Source organism: Beta vulgaris, chromosome 8, assembly GCF_026745355.1.
Source record: "Beta vulgaris subsp. vulgaris cultivar EL10 chromosome 8, EL10.2, whole genome shotgun sequence".
In the NCBI taxonomy this organism is placed as follows: domain Eukaryota; kingdom Viridiplantae; phylum Streptophyta; class Magnoliopsida; order Caryophyllales; family Amaranthaceae; genus Beta; species Beta vulgaris.
The window spans coordinates 61,795,611-61,814,787 of NC_079209.1; the positions used below are offsets into that span (position 1 = coordinate 61,795,611).

At 35.6% G+C, this 19,177-nt stretch overlaps 2 protein-coding genes across 3 annotated transcripts; both read right to left on the reverse strand.

The window, feature by feature from the left end:
• Nucleotides 1–1,643: 1,643 nt before the first annotated feature.
• On the reverse strand, nucleotides 1,644–3,338 carry LOC104902431 (zinc finger protein CONSTANS-LIKE 5). Its single transcript, XM_010690211.4, has 2 exons — nucleotides 2,202–3,338; nucleotides 1,644–2,113 (listed from the first exon to the last, which is right to left on the reverse strand). Exons 1-2 carry the CDS (start codon nucleotides 3,006–3,008, stop codon nucleotides 1,784–1,786), a joined length of 1,137 nt encoding a protein of 378 aa, XP_010688513.1. The 5' UTR covers nucleotides 3,009–3,338; the 3' UTR covers nucleotides 1,644–1,783.
• A 10,167-nt stretch (nucleotides 3,339–13,505) lies between these two features.
• LOC104902432 (probable receptor-like serine/threonine-protein kinase At5g57670) lies at nucleotides 13,506–18,531 on the reverse strand. Of its 2 annotated transcripts, none has more exons than XM_019251499.2 (9): nucleotides 18,072–18,531; nucleotides 17,723–17,838; nucleotides 17,471–17,589; nucleotides 16,612–17,120; nucleotides 15,633–15,887; nucleotides 14,990–15,147; nucleotides 14,633–14,851; nucleotides 13,958–14,107; nucleotides 13,506–13,787 (listed from the first exon to the last, which is right to left on the reverse strand). In XM_019251499.2, the coding sequence occupies exons 1-9, from the start codon at nucleotides 18,205–18,207 to the stop codon at nucleotides 13,626–13,628; spliced, it is 1,824 nt and encodes a 607-aa protein (XP_019107044.1). In that variant the 5' UTR covers nucleotides 18,208–18,531; the 3' UTR covers nucleotides 13,506–13,625. The 2 variants fall into 2 exon arrangements, with proteins under 2 accessions (XP_019107044.1, XP_010688514.1); XM_010690212.4 differs by having other exon boundaries at nucleotides 17,723–17,841; nucleotides 18,072–18,529.
• Between the last annotated feature and the right edge of the window lie 646 nt (nucleotides 18,532–19,177).

Genomic DNA, 19,177 nt, shown 5'->3' on the forward strand with positions numbered 1-19,177 from the left:
TAAAGGAAAATTGTTGTCCAATTTTGTGAACTTTAACTTAAAACCAAAACTAACCTCACATGAGTTAGATTCATTCTACATATTGTTGTTCTATCTCAAATTGGTTTAAACTATTAATGGTCGATTATATAGAAATTAGATAGTTCTACATAAATGATTGGTAATATGTGTATAACGTGGGAGCAATTTTTAAAATAGTTAAAAAAAAGTGCAGATTATTAAATATGACTAATCTCATTGAAAATAGTTTAATAGGCTAAGTACATTTTCAGAATAAAATCTCCGACTACTCTCTCTAAATTTTAAAATGAGGAGCAAAATATAAGAGAGAACGATGAAAATGTAGCAAACAAACTCCATAAAGATTAAAGCCACCTAACTTGATTAATTAGTTTAATGTTTGATTGCTTGAGGCACTCGAAAAGGCAAAGGCTGATCACGCTCAAAGGCAAGTCAACTAGGTATGGTCACTTTCCCTGATTGACTTAAATCATTTTATATAAAATTATACATTATTTATTTGGTTGCATCATATGAAATCATGAATCAGCAACCCAATTATCCTTTCTTCAAAGGGAAAGTCCCTTCTTTTCTCGAATCTTCCCTTCCTTTATTGCTCTAACTAGTACAAATACTATTTTATTTTTCTTTCTCCTTATTTTATCTACTATTTAATATGCTCTGAATCTTTATTACTTTATACAAACGTTACTTTAATCTTAATTCTTTTATTTAGTGTTAATGTCATAGTTTTAATCTTAATTCTTGAAACTGTAATTAACTCTAGTAAAAATGTAATTGTGTATCCCGCTCATACAGTCATACTATGACTGGCTAACAATAATCTGTTATACTTCCTCCGTTTCGTTTTAGATACAGCAAAATAATAATATTTTATATTTCACAAATAATACCCTTTGTTGCATTTAAAATGAAACAGAGGAAGTATTAATTTTTCTATTGCGGAAAAAATACAACAAACTTTTCTTTTGCAATTTTCTCGAAAAGTTTTTAAAGAATGTGCAAGAAAATCTTCAAAATATAATCTCTCGGGTCCTAATTTTATAGGACCCTGTACAACAACAGCCTGTTTGTTTGCACTTGTGGAAGATCTCCCTAGTAACCAATTCAATAATAACCAAACCAGCCTTGAAACAGAACTATCACAGTCTCACTTTGTATTTTGTTCCAAGAATAATAGAGTATGGTTACATTTTACATAATTGAATATTGCTTTCAGCTACAGATACCTTATCTTTAACCGACCTTTAAGGAGACTGTAGATATATATAAATAAAAAGTAGTCATCAATCATCATCATATAATAAATAAAGACAATATGAAGATAACAACTGCCAGAGATAAAGCAGCATTAGCCAATCAGAAGCCAGCAATAGATTCATCCCCCTCATCGATTAAATACAGCCAAGAGAAAAGGACTACAAAGATTTAATATCACTTCAAATTACCTGATTGACCCTATAAATATTCAAAGGACATTTTACAAATTTACAAATTTACATTGCATTTTAATTCTTTCTGATGTGGAGCAGCTCACCATTTTTAAGCTGTTCCTTCAATCCAACGGCGAAAAAACCAACAGTACAACATCAGCCGTTGGTTTAAAAAAAAACATCATAAAATTCACTTCAAATTTAGCTTAATTAATTCTAAAATACTATTGAAATTACATTTCATAAAAAGGAAAAGTAGGATCAAATAGTGTTACAAAGGATTAAGAGAACTAATTAAAATTATACTTATACTTAATTGGTTTACAAAATCAAAACGCTGGAACGACGCCGTATCCATCATCAAGAGTGAAATCGATCTCGGACGTTTCTTTGGTATCAGTACGTTTGGCGAAACGGCCCTTAACTCTAGGACGCGTTTCGGCGTAGGCTTTTCTTGAAGCGTACCGAATCGTCTTCTCGAACCTTCTGTTTTTCCTCTTCTCTCTGTACCGTAAAACCCTAGCTTCTCTATCCATAACCGGAGCTCCGATTGATGATCCGACGTCGTTCGACATCGATCGTACGAACGTATATGAAACTTCCGATGACATCGAATTCGTGTTTCCGTCTGGTACTACTCCAATATCCGAGGAAGAAACCTGAAATTAAAAATTAAAAAAAATGTAAGTTCAATTTCATGAATTTTGGTGAAATATTTGTGGTTGAGATAAAGGAAAGTTGAATTACACTTTGGTGAGCATTAGCAGAGTAGTTGAATGAAGAAGAAAAGAGATGGTTGTTTTTGTTTTTGTTGTTGGTGTTGTTTAGTTTATTAGGCTGAGTGAAGTCGATGTTGAAGCAATTCTCAAACAAGGAAGTAGTAACATTATTGAAGTTGTTTCCTTGCGATTGAGATTGCGATGGCGATTGTGTTTGTGTTTGTGTTTGTGTAGGAACAACACTATCAGTAAAAGCGTAAGCACCATTTTGTTGATGAACAATCGGTTTGACATCTTGTTGCTGAAATTGAGTTGGCGATTCAAAACCATATCCAAAATTGAGAAAATCAGAGTCATTGTACAATAAAGTGGTACTTGGATTAGGGATCAACCAAGCATCGGCATCTTCAATAGAAGCAGGAAGGTGGTCGGGTACAAGGAAGGCGGAAGCTGCGGAGGAAGGAGCGGTGGTAGTATCGAGAAAGGGGATAATAGGGACACGCTCGTGACGACTAGCTAAGGGATTAACGGAGTGGATGTCTTGGTCACAGGATGAACATAGAGCAGCAGCATCTGCTTTGCAGGTGACAACAGCAGGTGCTTGCTCGCAGACTTCGCACACCCAGACACGCTCATGGCGAGGGTAAGAGGTTGGAAGATGGATCTTGGTGTCGCATGGACCGCATAAGAATGCTGCGTCGGCCTTGCAGTAAAGCAAAGCGGCTGCAGCATGGCAGCTGTCACATGACCTTCCTGTAAGAGAAAGGCCCCATCCTGATAGTAAGCCTCTCATGTTGTTGCTGTTGCTGTTGCTATCATCTGTAGCTGCCACCATTTTTGATAGACAAGGTTGGAAATTGATAGGGAAGAAAAAAAAAAAATGGTGGAGGGGGTTTATTTAGGGGCGTTGGAGTGAAGTTTGATGGAGTATTATGGATATTGGAGATTGTTTATGTATTCTATTTCTTGAGGTTAGTACAATTACACAAATAATGTCATCACGAGGTCAACCCGACACGTGGATCAACTATGGCCAAGCATTAGGATTTTGGGAAATCAATTTCTCTATTGGAGAGGAGAGAGAGAGAGAGAAATAGAGAGGTAGACAGAGTAGAGAGGGCAGAGGGGGATAGACGTCAGACGATACTTGCATCATGCTTTTTATGGGGCTGTGCCGACATCCTAAAGCTTAATTTGATTAATTAACTGCTGCTTCTTCCATGCCTAGTCTTGCCTCCTATATTTCTTGATCAAAAAAGGTGAGCACACTATTTATAAATCCTCAAGAGGATTAATTATAGTATATATATTATATATATGCACAGTTCGTTGTAGACTAATCTTATTGTACGTTGGTTATATTGAAGGATTTGTCAAATCTATAAGTTACCTGCTTACAAGAAGAAGAAGGTTGAGGTGATTGATGATGGTTGAACCAACCAAAACGTAAAAATAAAGGTAATTCAGATAACTTGCATTAAAATTCTTTTATTATTTTAGAAGTTTTAGCTAAAATGTGGTTTTTTTTTTTAACCAAGTAATGATTAAGACTTTTTTTTATGCCATATAGCCTTCTATGAGTTCTACCTATAACCTAAGTGGTTAGTCCTCGAATTGCTATATGGTCTTACAATTAAACTGTCATTATGCTTTATTTGTGCGCCTTGATTTTGAGCTTTCCTGTCCTTCATTTCTTTACAATAGTAAATAATACTAAGCCCAGTTAGTATCATATTATCACGCATTCATAATCTGATAAGGTAGCTCAAGCTAACCTTCTGTTAATGGCAGAATTATAGGAATAGAGAGGGAGAAAGAAAGAAATAGAGAGAGAGAGAGAGATCAGAATTTAGAGGGAGGAGCTTGGCTTTCATTTCATGATTGAATGAATATTACAACCTCATTATTATAGCTACATATATACACTTCAGCTGTAGCTACTAACAGAAAAAACAAAAAATGTTTTAACTGAATTTTGGCGCCAAGCCAACTAACTAACAAATCAGATTAGCTAGTAAACAGTCCTGTATCATTCCTTCCCCCTTAAGAAGAACTTGACCCCAAGTTCAAACCAGCCATGAATTCAGGGAACTTGGTTTCAAAGGCCTCTGCTATTTCCCAAGTAGCATCATGTACAGGTAGGTGGACCCATTGAACCAAATACTGAACCTGAGGTTGATTCTGAAACTTGACAACCTTTCTATCCAAAATAGCAGCTGGTTGCAAAGTGAATGTAGAATCCTGACCTTGTAACCAATAGGGAATATGAGCAGCTAAGGGTAAAGTGCCATGAAAAGCTTTCAGCTGGGAAACATGAAACACATCATGTATTTTAGCTGTAGTAGGGAGTTGAAGCTTGTAAGCCACCTTGCCAATCACAGCCACCACCTGGAAAGGGCCATAGTACTTAGGGGAAAGCTTCTGGTTATGCCTGTCCTGAATAGAAAGCTGCCTATAGGGTTGGAGTTTCACCCATACCCAATGGCCCACCTGAAACACCCTATCAGACCTATGTCTGTCAGCTTGCTGCTTCATCCTAGTCTGAGCTCGCAAGAGATGAAACTTGAGCAACTGAATCATATCTTCCCTTCTTTGCAAACTCCTGTCAACAGCATCCACCTTAGAATCACCAGGGAGATAAGGAAGATGGAGAGGGGGAGGCTGACCATAAACCACCTCATAGGGTGTCAGGAGGGTAGCAGAATGGTAGTGCGTGTTGTACCACCACTCAGCCAAAGGCAACCAGGCCTGCCATTCTTTAGGTTTGTCACTGCACATACATCGCAAATAGGTTTCAAGGCATCTGTTAATGACCTCAGTTTGGCCATCAGTCTCAGGGTGATAAGCTGAGGAGAGAAGAAACTCAGTGCCATGAAGACTAAACAAACCCTTCCAAAACTGGCTCAAGAAGATAGGATCCCGGTCACTTACAATACTTCTTGGCCATCCATGTAACTTAAACACATTGTCTAGATAAGCCTGGGCTACCTGGATGGCAGTAAAAGGGTGGGCCATGGCAATAAAGTGGCTATACTTGCTGAGCCTATCAACCACCACAAAAATAACATCTTTACCAGCAGATTTAGGAAGGCCTGTAATGAAATCCATGGAAACATCAATCCAAACTCCTTCTGGAATAGGGAGAGGTTGCAGTAGACCTGGATGTGCAGCAGTGTCATACTTGGAAGATTGACAGATCTTGCAATTTCTCACAAACTCCCTGACATCCTTGGATAGCCCCTTCCAGTAAAACAACCCCTGAACTCTCTTAATGGTCAAATCTCTGCCTGAATGCCCACTTTCTGGAGCAGAATGAAGCCAGTCTATAATTTTAGACCTTAAGCTAGCATCAGAACCAAGTACTACTTTGCCTTTCCTCCTAAGCAACCCTTCTTGTAAAGTATAATGATGCACTGAGGTAGTGTGCTTAAGCTGGTCCAGGAGGTGAAGTAAATTAGCATCCAAAACATAACTAGCTTTGATTAAACTAGTTAAGTCAGAAGAAAGTACTGAAATGGCCAAACACAAGATTTCAGCACCCTGGACTCTTGACAAAGCATCTGCAGCGACATTGTCCTTGCCACTCTTGTATTGAATCTCATAGTCAAAACCCATGAGCTTAGAAAGCCAGAAGTGTTGGAAGGGTGTAGAAACCTTTTGTTGCAAGAGCCATTTTAAACTCTTTTGATCAGTTCTGATGATAAAGTGAGTGCTCATAAGATATTGTTCCCATTTTTGAACTGCAAAAACAATTGCTAATAATTCCTTCTCATATACTGAGAGTTTTTGCCATCTAGGTCCAAGAGCTTTACTAATGTAAGCCAATGGATGGGCATCTTGCATCAATACAGCCCCTATACCATTCTTGGATGCATCAGTTTCCACAATAAATTGCTTGTCAAAATCAGGTACTGCCAAAACTGGAGCTGAAACTAAAGCTTGTTTCAAAGCTAGGAAAGCCTGTTGCACTGAGTCAGACCAAGTAAAGGCTCCTTTTTTCAGTAAGTCAGTCAGAGGTTTGCTAATAATAGAATAGTTTTTGACAAACTTTCTATAGTAACCTGCCAGCCCCAAGAAGCTTCTTAGCTCCTTGACTGTAGTTGGAATAGGCCAACTCTCCACAGCAGCTACCTTTGTTGGGTCAGTTTCTACCCCTTGAGCTGAAATATAGTGACCCAGGTACTCCACTTTTGCCAAAGCAAATCTGCACTTGCTTTCCTTTGCATACATTAAATGCTTTCTCATTAGCTCAAAGACCTCAGCTAGATGGAGCCAATGATCTGCTTGGGTCTTGCTGTACACCAAGATGTCATCAAAAAATACTAGGACACATCTCCTCAATAGGGGTTTGAAAACACTATACATCCAGTGTTGGAAGGAGGCAGGAGCATTAGTCAAGCCAAAAGGCATGACTAGGAATTCAAAATGGCCTGAATGTGTTTTAAAAGCTGTTTTGAACACATCTTGCTCATGCATTCTGAGTTGGTGATATCCAGCTCTCAAATCCAACTTACTGAACACAGTAGCTCCTGCCAATTCATCAATGAGCTCATCTAGAACAGGTATTGGGAATTTGTTCTTGATAGTTCTATGATTTAACTCCCTGTAATCAACACATAACCTCCAAGTTCCATCCTTCTTACCAACTAAAACTACTGGGGATGCAAAAGGACTGGAGCTATTTTGAATGATACCCCTCTCCAACATATCTTGTACTAATTGCTCAATAACATCTCTTTGTTTAAGTGGGTACCTATATGGTCTGATATTGACTGGCCTAGCTCCAGGCTCCAGTGGAATAGTATGGTCAAACACACCCCTATAAGGTGGTAGCATCTCAGGATCTGCAAATACATCTTGATACTGTTGCTTCAAGTGTAATAAAGTGTCTGAGCTTGCTAAACAAGGCAGAGGTTCAGAGGCAGTAGAGTGTATTTCCATGAAACCTACATCTCTAACCTGCACCAAACAAAGTTCTATGGCAGTATTAAGCATCTTAGCAGTGGGACTGCCATGTACTAGCTGTACCTTCTGAGGATGAAGTCCTTTGAGGAGGAAAGGACACCCTGCTATATCAAACTTCATGAACAACTCTTTAAAATCCCAAAATATAGGACCAAGGGTAGCCAACCACTGTACCCCTAAAACCATATCACATCCTCCTAAATCAATCAACAACACATCCGTTGTAAACCTCATACCTTGCATACACCATTGAAACCCCTTACAAATATGTTGACAAGCTAGCTGGTTACCATCAGCTACTGTAACAGCTTGAGGAGGTATGCTAGTAATTGAACACCCCATCTTCTTAGCCAACTTCAAATCAAGAAAGTTGTGAGTACTGCCAGAATCAACTAAGATATGGAAAATCTTGGTGTTAACCATACCTTGCACTCTCATTGTTTGAAAGGTTTGGTTGCCAGACAATGCATTAATAGAAATTAAGGGATCTCCAATTTCTTCTTCCTCAGAATCCTCCACTTCTTCACAAGCCTCCAGTTTATCATCACATTTAGAAATCTCTACTGTAAATAATTGAGACTCCTTAAACTGGCATTTATGGTTTCTATCATAGGCTTGATCACAGTAATAACATAAGCCTTTAGCTATTTTCTCAGCTCTTACATCAGCAGGAATATATCTAGGATTTTTATAATGTCGAGGATTTGGCTTAGTCAAAGATAACTGGTTATTTGGCTTCATATGAGGGGTAGGAAGAAGGGGTGGTTTGTTGCTGTTGATATTGAGAGGAACAGCTTGAAATGGTTTAGAAGGAAAGGAAGGAGAGTATTTGTGAGGTTTTGAGGTGGCAACTAGTGCTTCCTCCTGCAATCTAGCAAATTCTACTGCAGCTGCCAATGTAACAGGTTTAAAAGCTTTTACAAATGGCTTAATTCCAGGTTTCAAGCCACCAATAAAACTGTCTAATATAAACTCCTCAGGAAGAGAATGGTGTGTATCTAACACATCAGATTTAAGTTCTTCAAACTCATCTAAGTAAACGTCAATCGAATCAGTTTGCTCCAGTTTATTAAACTTCTCTACAAAATTAACTCCCCTTGCTTCTTTAAATCTGGCAGATAAATCCATTACAAATTCAGGCCAATCCACATTTTTCCTTGATGAGAGGTAGTTAATAGCCCATGTTTCTGCCTTATCAACCATGTTCAATGCAGCTAAGTCTACCTTCTGGTCATCACTTATTTTGCACAGCTTAAAATACTTACTACACTTCTTAATCCATGTTCTGCAGCTAGTACCATCAAATTTTGGAAAAGAAAGTTTAGGATTATACCCGAGAGATTTTGGAGAGGAATTAACCTCTCTTCCTCCTGATCTTGATCCTTCAGCAGAGGAATCATTCAACTTGTCTTTCAATTCCAGAATTACATTCATCAGATCATCTATTTTCTTAGACTGATCATGAATCTGAACAGATTGATCATCATACTTTTGTGATTGATCTTGAATTTTCTGTTCCAGCATTCTCAATTGATCCTCCATTACTTGATTTTTACGAGTTTGAGGAGCCAGGATTGAAACACTCAATTGAAATTTGACACAATTTTCGACAAAATAGGGTGTCGAATTGCAACTGAAACACAACTCAGATTATAGTAATTCTTAGAGTTATGAACTCGCAATCTAGTAGAAATTCAGTTGATGAAATTTCTACGAAATTTGGTCAAGATTTGCTCTGATACCACTGATAAGGTAGCTCAAGCTAACCTTCTGTTAATGGCAGAATTATAGGAATAGAGAGGGAGAAAGAAAGAAATAGAGAGAGAGAGAGAGATCAGAATTTAGAGGGAGGAGCTTGGCTTTCATTTCATGATTGAATGAATATTACAACCTCATTATTATAGCTACATATATACACTTCAGCTGTAGCTACTAACAGAAAAAACAAAAAATGTTTTAACTGAATTTTGGCGCCAAGCCAACTAACTAACAAATCAGATTAGCTAGTAAACAGTCCTGTATCATAATCATACGTCAACAAGTTTTAGATTGCCCACGTCAGTAACGAAATACAACAATTTGTTAGGCTTACATGTTCCATTTATTACAAACTCTTAATTAGGTTTGCGTAACTATTGGTCATCTGAGACCAAGTACCAAAGGCAATGGCTAATACCTTCTAGACTATCTTTATCCTTACTCTTCTTTTAAACAAACAGAAAATCATATCATTGCTTTGCATGTGTGCCAGTAACAAAGTCAAAGAACATACACTTAGTAGAAGAGAAACAAACAGAAAATAAAATTCGTATTAGTTTAGGTCAAAATTTGCTTAAGGACGAGGACTGATTGAGATGTCGGCATCTAGATTAAATCAACGTGACGATGCAAAAAGGGAATAACACAAGGAAATGTTAATGGACGTGACAATTCTAGTGAAGATGAATAAAAAATCGCGGATGGACGTGAGTCCACCAATTCAGTCGATGCAATCGTCGTTGATTACTCAAGACAGCTAGTAGTTGGCAATAGTTTGCAATCGTCCACCTACTTGATGATCTCTAAGTGCAATAGTTTGCGTCGAATATGTAATTAAGGAAGAACAAAGTAAACAACTAAGGAGACAATCTCGACGTATCTTAACCTTCATAATCTTCCATCTTTGCTTTCCTCTAGTAGTTGGCTTTCTTTGACTTATTCAAATAAAAACTCATAAGCAGAATGTTTTAAGTTGTTGACCAAGTCTTACGAAATTATAGCTACTCCATTGTACTTCTATTTAGGTGTTGTTTGGTTGGAAGCTATTTCCAATGGAAATACAAATTCCTAAGAAATACATTATGGGTGTTGTGTTTGGTTAGAGGGAAATGAGAGAAGCATTAGGAAATACAAATTCCAAGGGAAATAGAATTTCTTTCATGGGAAATCACTCACCAAGCTCCCCTTGGTGAGTAATTTCCTAGAAAATGCAATTTCCTATGGTGGCAACCAAACAATTTTGTTTAATTCCTAGGAAATTGACAAGGGAAATAATTTCCCATGAAATGTAAATTCTCATGGGAAATTACTTCCCATGTGAACCAAACAAGATGGAGGAAGTATTATTATGCTATCTAATATTTACCAAAAAAAAATTATATAAATAAAATTATGCTATACTTTATTTGCTAATGGCCAAACAAGGCTGTAGAGAAGGCGTCGACCTCGCCTCAATCCTTAAGTATAAGCTGGCAACTGTGAGAGTGACGTGTCAAGTTGGGGAGTTGTCCGTATATTGCAAATTGCATTCTTGCACATTCATCAATCATCATTTCCCTGCATCCATGACCCATGTGGAGTTAATGGATGTTTTGGAGTTCCACCAACCGCTTCTCATTTGCTTCGTTCGTTCCGTCATATAACATTTTTGGTATTTATCCCTATATGGATCACGGATCAGTTCATTTTGAATTACAGTCTAGGTCTCTAGGATAATTACAATATCTCAACTGTAATGTGTAGCTTTGTTAGAGGTGTTTGTAATCCATTATAATTTTCAATTGGAATTAAAACAGACCAATATAATTTCATTTGATGTGAGTGAAACCTATTTTCTTGAATAAAAGGAGATTCCCCATATGACCTATATCATATGGTGGTGTTGTAGTAATGTTTAATTTCATAAATTATGTCTCTTTCTAGAAAATTAATTTTCATAGGCATCACAACTTCTAACTAATTACTGAATCCTTTATTTATTGTGCATATATATGATTTGTCTCACATTGGAGAAAGAGGCGATAAAATTTCACCTGTATGCTAGAGAAGTTACTCTTATTATTGCGAACCTGGTTATAGTATGAAACCTCCTTTCAATTTATAAGTGGATTGAATTCACCTTATCGAGTTGTATTCACCTAACCTCCTTATTTCTTACCACAAAGTAACAAAATAATTTCCTTTGGAGTATTGAAAGAAAAGAACTGATTAGACATTTTCCTAATCATGGTACAATTAGGAACAGCATTAATCACTTGAAATTTGGTTAGGCCGGAGATTAGGCTAATGTACAATCACATGCTTCGTTAATTTGTAGTGTAACTCTCTTGATAAGTACACCTAATGAAAAGACAAGTTTGAGTAAGCAAGCTTCCTTTAGGTAGTTAGGTTAGCAATTGATGACATTTTACATGTAATTTAAAATCTAAAAATCAACATTAGTAATTATGAGAACAGTGGGCGTCTCACGGCCCACTATCAGTTTGAGCCGATCATTATACGGTAAAGTGGGCTATGGTTGCTCTGGGTTGATGGGTTCTATGGTTTTTAAAGGCATTGGATGAGTGGATTCGCATCGAGGCCCACTTAAAATAAAACTCGAGCATATTTGAGCAAGTCATACACTCATACCATAAGATAGATTTAAATAAACCAATAATAATAATTATTGCTTCAGAACAGTTACAATAATAATAACAATAAATAATAATAATAGTAATAATAATAATAATAATAATAATAATAATAATAATAATAATAATAATAATAATAATAATACTAATAATAATAATAATAACAATAATAATAATAATAATAATAACAATAATAATAACAATAAATAATAATAATAATAATAATAATAATAATAATAATAATAATAATAATAATAATAATAATAATAATAATAATAATAATAATAATAATAATAATAATGGTGCAAACGTTTTTTTTGAAAGAGAATAATGGTGCAAGCCTAATTAACCTAATTTCTTAAGCTGGCATAATTGCGCAAGCTTATCCCAATTACATCATCAATGGACAAAATGTGCTTGTCATGACTCACATCAGAAGCCATGTGATGAGACGCAAGAATAATCTCTGGCCTAACCCAATTACAAGCGACTCATACCGGCCCTAATCACATCTTTTGCTGTTTTGATAGCCATATAAAGCAAACTAGCTGATCTTTAACATATGACGAAGTGGCAAATTAACCCTTTACTATAGCAAATTGACCTTTTAATGTGGAAATATGGCCAATGATGGCTAAATAGAAAGAAATAATATGTTTTTTATTCTTTATTTTTGACCCGTGCATAGGGATGATAATGGAGCGGGTCAAGTAGGAGACCCGCCCAATCCCTGCCCAAGTGGGGAAGGGATGGGTCTAGGTTTGGCGGGGATGGGGAATAATATCGTATCCACAATGGGTGGTAGAGCGGGTGTGGATTTTATGTTATACCAGCACTATCCCGGCCCGCCCCACATCTTTATTATTAAAATTCTATTTATATACTTATATTATTAATAAATTTATCGTGCAAAATATAAATATGTGGGTATGACGTGGGTATGAAGCGGGCGTGGCTACCCATGCGGGTGGTGGTGCAGGTATGAAGTGAGTACGAAGCGGATGCAGTTACCCATGCGGGTGGTGGGGCTGGGATGGGTTTAAATGCGTACTTGGTGGAGCGGGGATCTAAAACTTTCCCTCGCAATGGATGGTGGGGGGAGATGGGGATTTTATACGGGTGTGGGTGTGGAGGTACCATCCTCCGTACCCGCCCGTCCCAATTGTCATTCCTAGCTGTGCATAGTGTAGAAATAATTTGATTGGTAACTAAATCTTTTTCAATTTTTTTTTCTTAATGTAATGGTACCTTTAATGGTAACAATTATAATAAATATGGGCTATTATTAGAGATGTAAATGGATCGAGTTCGGGACGGGTGGAGCGTCACCCACATCCATCCATTTGTAACCGGGTTAAACGGATGGATCGGGTGATTAACGGGTGAAATCAAATAGTATTAATTAGGAGAAGAAAGAAAAATTACTAACAAGAACCACTAATCCATTTATATAATTCTACTTACTATGTAAAATCGTCTCCAAACTAACCCTAATCCACATTATTAACATTCATATACTTATATTATCATCTTGTAACTTTTGGGGTATAGATTAATAAAGCTGTAAAAATTAAAAAGCCCAAAATTAAAAAAATTATATATTTTTTACTTTAAACGGGTGACGGATCGGGTGGTAAACGGATGATGGGTCAGGTGATGGATGGAAAAATTATCATCCGAACCCGACCCGCATCCATCACCCGATTATTCGTCACCCGGCTATCATCCGTTTAAACTGGGTTTTTCACCCACTTAATAAAATCGGGTGGAGCGGATGGTCGGGTGATCCACTGGATATTGCCATCTCTAGCTATTGTACCAATATATTTGATTGATAGCTGACAAAAGCCTTATCTATGAGTAAACATGTAGCAATTAAAAAAAAGGGTAAACATGAATAATATAGATATAGATGATACTTTACCCTTGACAGTTGACAAGAATATTGGCAAAAAAAAAAAAAAAAGACGTACAGCTGTATAATAATGTCCATTTTTGCAAAAATATATACAATATTTTCAGATACTATATAATAACATTACCTGACAACACCCAAAAATAAATTTATTAATGTTATAATTAGATTTCGTTCTCTTCTAAATTTCTAGAGCTGCAATAGCTTTTTCTAGATCTTTATCAACAGGACCATTATATCCAAAAACCATAGAATAATCATCTATTTCGTCGGATGAACTATTTTGGAGACCCCATTTCCTAGCAATCTCAGAGTCCTGACCGTTGGATAGAAGCTCCAACACCTACACACGTACTATATAATATTAGTGCCAAAGCAAATATTGAGAACTCATCCACATTTCCTATCAATTACTCCGGTCTCCGTATACTGTATACATAATTGGCTTGGTATAGCTATAAATTTTGGCTTACAAAAATGATTGCCCTTAGAAATTTATGTATGTAAATGTACCTCAGTCATTGAAGGACGCCAAGCCGAGGAATGTCTCACACAATAAGAGGCAACAAGTACAATTTTGTGTAATTGCTCAACATCATATTCACCTGCTAATCTTGTATCAGCTAGCTCTGAGATCTTTCCGCATTCCATTAATGGCATAGCCTATTTACAAGAGATGTACAAACTTTAAAATTTCATCTTAAACAAATTTCATTTTATTAAAAGTTAACGGATTAGCTAAGTAAAAACTTCATAGTACTCGTAGAAGACAATTATTGGATAAATATATGCTAGTAATTAAGGACGGAGCTACCCTTTGAGGTGTGAGGTCATTTGATCCCACTTAAATTTTGATTTGTAGTATTAACTTGTTAAAAAATTAGTTTTATTTCTAAAAAAATTGGACCATTTTGGAAGGTATTAGTGAGTGCAAAACTGACATGAATAATATATATATTAGTGGGTGCAAAATTGACATGAATATATTATTCTGGATAACTGCTAGTAATGCTACATGTATTGAGCTTGATTAATCAATATATATTCACGGCATAGGTTGTTTATGTCAAATGTCAAATTCAAAAACTAATGCATCAACTAATTAATAATATTCAGAATAATAAATTGTGCGTAACCTTAAAAGACTATCAACAAGGAAGGGAGTGTATATGCATGATTGATTATTACCCATAAGAGAAGGCTTTGTTTGGAAGAATCAATAGGTCTTCGGCCAGTCACAATCTCTAGAAGAAGAATGCCAAACGCAAAAACATCAGTCTTCTCATCCACAATTCCATGCAAGAAGTACTCTGGTGCTAAATATCCAAACGTGCCTTCTATTTGTAAAACAGCATGTTGAGTGGACTTATTGCTAGGGACCCACTTTGCTAGGCCAAAATCTGTAATCTGCACTCCAACACAAAATGGACAAAAAAAACTTGATTATGATTATTAAATCTTGCTTAATAACAACACTCTACTAAATTGATTATTATTATTATTATTGGAGAGAGACATAATTAATGTATGTGGTTGACATCTTACTTGTGGTTCATAATCTGGTCCAAGAAGGACGTTGGAAGCTTTGATATCACGGTGTATGATACGATGTTTGCAACACTTGTGCAAATAATGAAGTCCTCTTGCTATACCTAATGCTATTTTGTACCTCATCGGCCACTCTAGTAACTTACTTGTATTACCTGATTAGAAATCGATTCATTGTTATACTGTACATAAATTATCCAAAAGTACGCTGTTAACATTAATTATATATCCTTAATATGAAAGTAATCATTATGTACGAACACTATTTTAGACTATTCAATTAGAAATTTCTAAGGAGAAACAACTTAATTATTCTAGGAGTTTTTATTCAAAAATATTCTCAGTTAAACAAAGTAGTGTTGGAGAATGAATGTGAAGGAGACAAGTATGATAAAATCCCTGTCTCTAGACCAACTATTTTTCCTTCATAATTTGAAGGAAAACCATTTTCCTCCACTCTCTCGTTCTCAATATCTTCATTTTTCCTTTCATAACTTAATAGATCTCCATCAAATCAAACAAAGAAAATATTCCACGGAAAATAGTGTTTCTCATGTTCCTCGGAAAATGTATATGTTTTCCATCAAACCTAACAGAGTCTTAATTAGTGCGTGGTAGAATAAAGTGTAGTAGAAAGTACCATGAAGGGCATTGAAGAGATTTCCCTTAGAAGACAAAGGGAAGATGAGGTAGAGACCATTTTGAATGCAGTAACCAAGTAAAGATGCCGTGTTAGGATGAGAAACATGAGTAATTATGCCCAATTCCACGAGAAACTCTTTCTCTTTGTTTGGGTTAGTGTTGTCTTTGGCTAATCTTTTCACTGCTATGCTGTCTCCATTACGCAGATCTCCGCTGTATACCTCTGAGTATCCACCTTGTCCTACCATCTTATCTGCATGCAGCATGCATATATAAATTAATTAATTATAAATTATAAGCAGCTGATGCCTGATGATGCTTAATTATTTTATTCATACGTATGTGATATGTCTTATCATTATTTCATAAATCTTAGATGTCTTTGATTTACTGAAATGGACCTCTGATTATTGCCTCCAATATGGAGTATGCATGCTGGTAGGGTGACTAAAACTTCTTCCTCTATTATTAGCTTCTTAATTATACATTAATTAATTAAGACATGCATGATCAGAGATCTTAGACATTTATTATATTAATTATTAGTCATATGTCAAAACTTACAACAAGCTAAGGTTTTATATTCTATATTAATAATGTCTATGTAAGTTGGTAAAATATTGATTAAATTAATGTAGGGTGTAAAATGTCTGCATCATGACTTGATATAGTATATTATTGTAATTAAATCAGGATTATTTCACTTAGACATGCAATTAACATGAATTATGATGAGACGTCCTTGGCTCCTTCCTTAGCTTGCCAATGATAATTTGGACCGGTTTAGGAAATAGGAACCACCCGGCAAATTACATGGAAATTAAAACTAACTCATCCAGCAGGCCACCTCGATCGCTAATAGGCCATGTATATATCACTTAAAGGTATATAATATAATAATAAGAAAAGGAAAAGAATGAAACAGAAAAGAAGAGCGAGCTTAAATTGGAAGAAAGCATAAATATATAGTTGATTACCTGGATGAAATTCCTTGGTAGCTTCTGAAATCTCATCATAGCTATAATATTTCAAACAAGTTTGTGGGAGCTTTTCTACTCCATCAATAATGTTACATTTCTCATTATTTTTTCTCCTTCCACTTGACGTGTTCCTTAAGAAAAAGGACGCAACACGTCTTAATAACGGTGACTCCTTATACTTGTCCTTATCCTTATCCTTATCATTATCCTTGGTTGTTGTCGTCGGTGCTGGTGCTGGTGCTATGGGTGCTACGGGTGCTGCTATGGGTGCTATGTATGAATCAGAGTTGCTACTGGAATCGCCAAAACTGGAGTTATCATCATCTTCAATAACTCCATTCAAAACTGTCCTTGGAGACTTCTCCTGTGAATGTGATGATGATCTTCCCTGCTTAAAGATTGATGAATCTAATGCTGCTTCTTTTTCTAGTTGCCCAATTGAGATAACTGAGCACCTTTTTGGGGCATATTTCTTGCAATACTTTCTAGTAGTGTTTCCTGTTCTTCTGTTTTATGATGATTAATTAGGCAACACACACCAAAAACCAAATTAGTATCAGATGTTGTATGACTGACAGTACTCCTTTGTCCAGAATTACTGCAACAACTTATCAACATCGATCTCACAAATAAACCTAGCTAATTTGCTTGTATTTATTTTTCCTCTCATAAATCAAATACTCCACTATTACGAGTTAGAACTTAGGAGATGATATCAGGACATGCATCCAATAAATATACTTCTATATAGTAATAGCATTACTTTTTTTAATTAAGACATACTCTCTATGTGACGATTTTCTTTAAAATGTATATATGAAAAGTAATTCTGGAGGAAGAAATTAAAAATGTTTACCTATTTCGTTCAAGTTTTGGCCCTCCAAGAAGTAGGAATTCTGTGGCTGTTCTCTTGGTTTCTTCGACTAAGCCGCTCCCCACACTCGAGCTATATGTAACTCTAGCCTCTAAATGTACCTAAAAACATAACAAGTGTCATAATTAAGTGGAAAAAAAGATACACCACATACATGATACATGCATGTATGATGTATGTGTGTGGACTGTGGACTGTGGTATATTTGGGATAAGTTGTAGCAATAATTTATACCTGTTTAACTTGGCAAGTCTTGGCAAACTCTCCCATGACAGAAAGAAGAAAAGATTTAGCTTGGCGAAATCGTTTATAATCTCTTGACTTTGGTACAAGTTTCTTAGGCTCCTTCCCTACTGTTTTCATTATTTGAACAAGAATTAATACTTGCATTGTAATAAAACTGAATCACTTAAAATTCCAACTACTCCATAGTAACCAGATAAAAAAAATGCAAACATAACAATATATATTTGGCTTATAATAACCTTAGCAAAAGAATACATATATAAAAAATGACATGAACTCAGCAAAAGATGAGATGAGATGTAATAATAATAAATTGCACGTAAAAAATATGACAAACCTATAACATGTAGTGCTATAATGGTGTCGTTGGGATGAGAGAGAATGGTGATTGCCCAAGAAAGAAGCTCTTTAACATCATCAACTTCTAAGGGAGTTGCTACTACTATTGTTGCTGGAGCTGTTGAAGGGATCATCACTAATATATTGTTTTAAGTTGTTTGGCTTTTGCTAAGTTTGCAGGTTACATGCATATATTAATTGAGAAGTAGAAGAGTGAAATGAAATTTGATTTTATATATGTGTAGGAAAAGAGAAGTGAGTAGGTTGTGTTTAGGTATAGTGGGGAGGAGTGAGACCACCACCACCTTAGCAATTAGCAATTAGCAATTAGCATGGCTCACATCTACATTTACATCCTTCATCCTTCCCAAACAAGCATTCTAACTTCTCTCTCTTAATTTTCAATTTCACTTTTATTTCTCCTCTTTATTTTGCATTGTTCACTCAATTTCTAAAGTTTAACTAACACGTATAATCACTCTTAGTAAAGCTCACTACTCCATTTAATAAGCTCAATTAGATGGAATGAAAGTGTAATTAGTTTCATCTTTTTGAAACTATTAATTAATTATATGACTTATTAGTAATAGAATGATTGTATGTATTTCTCTTGTTATCATGAAAGAATTGATAATTAGTAATCTTTTTATGCTATTGAATCAGTAATTGTAATTTAATGGAAAATATGATAAATTTAACTGAATTTAAGGGCTATATCATTTACATAAGTTCGGAATATTAGAAGATTGTACTCCCTCTATCAGAGATCAGTTTACATAATTTGATTCTCGTGTCAAACCAATGAATTTTTTTCTAAACTTCAAACTATATTTCACATATAATTAATTGACGTTATTACATACCTAGAGGGACTTTTAAAATGTTCATGTAGCATACTCCTAATGGAGTAGTTTAATAGAACGTTATATAGATTAAAATTTCTGATGGAAATTTGCGATGGGGGATGTTTAAATGGTACTTTTTAATTAAGTTTTGTCGACATCCTTAAATTGTTAATTTTAATGACATTTTACCAATTGACGGTTACCTCAAAACGGCTTATGGTGCAAAATTAGCAATAATTTAAAGACCACATAAAATATA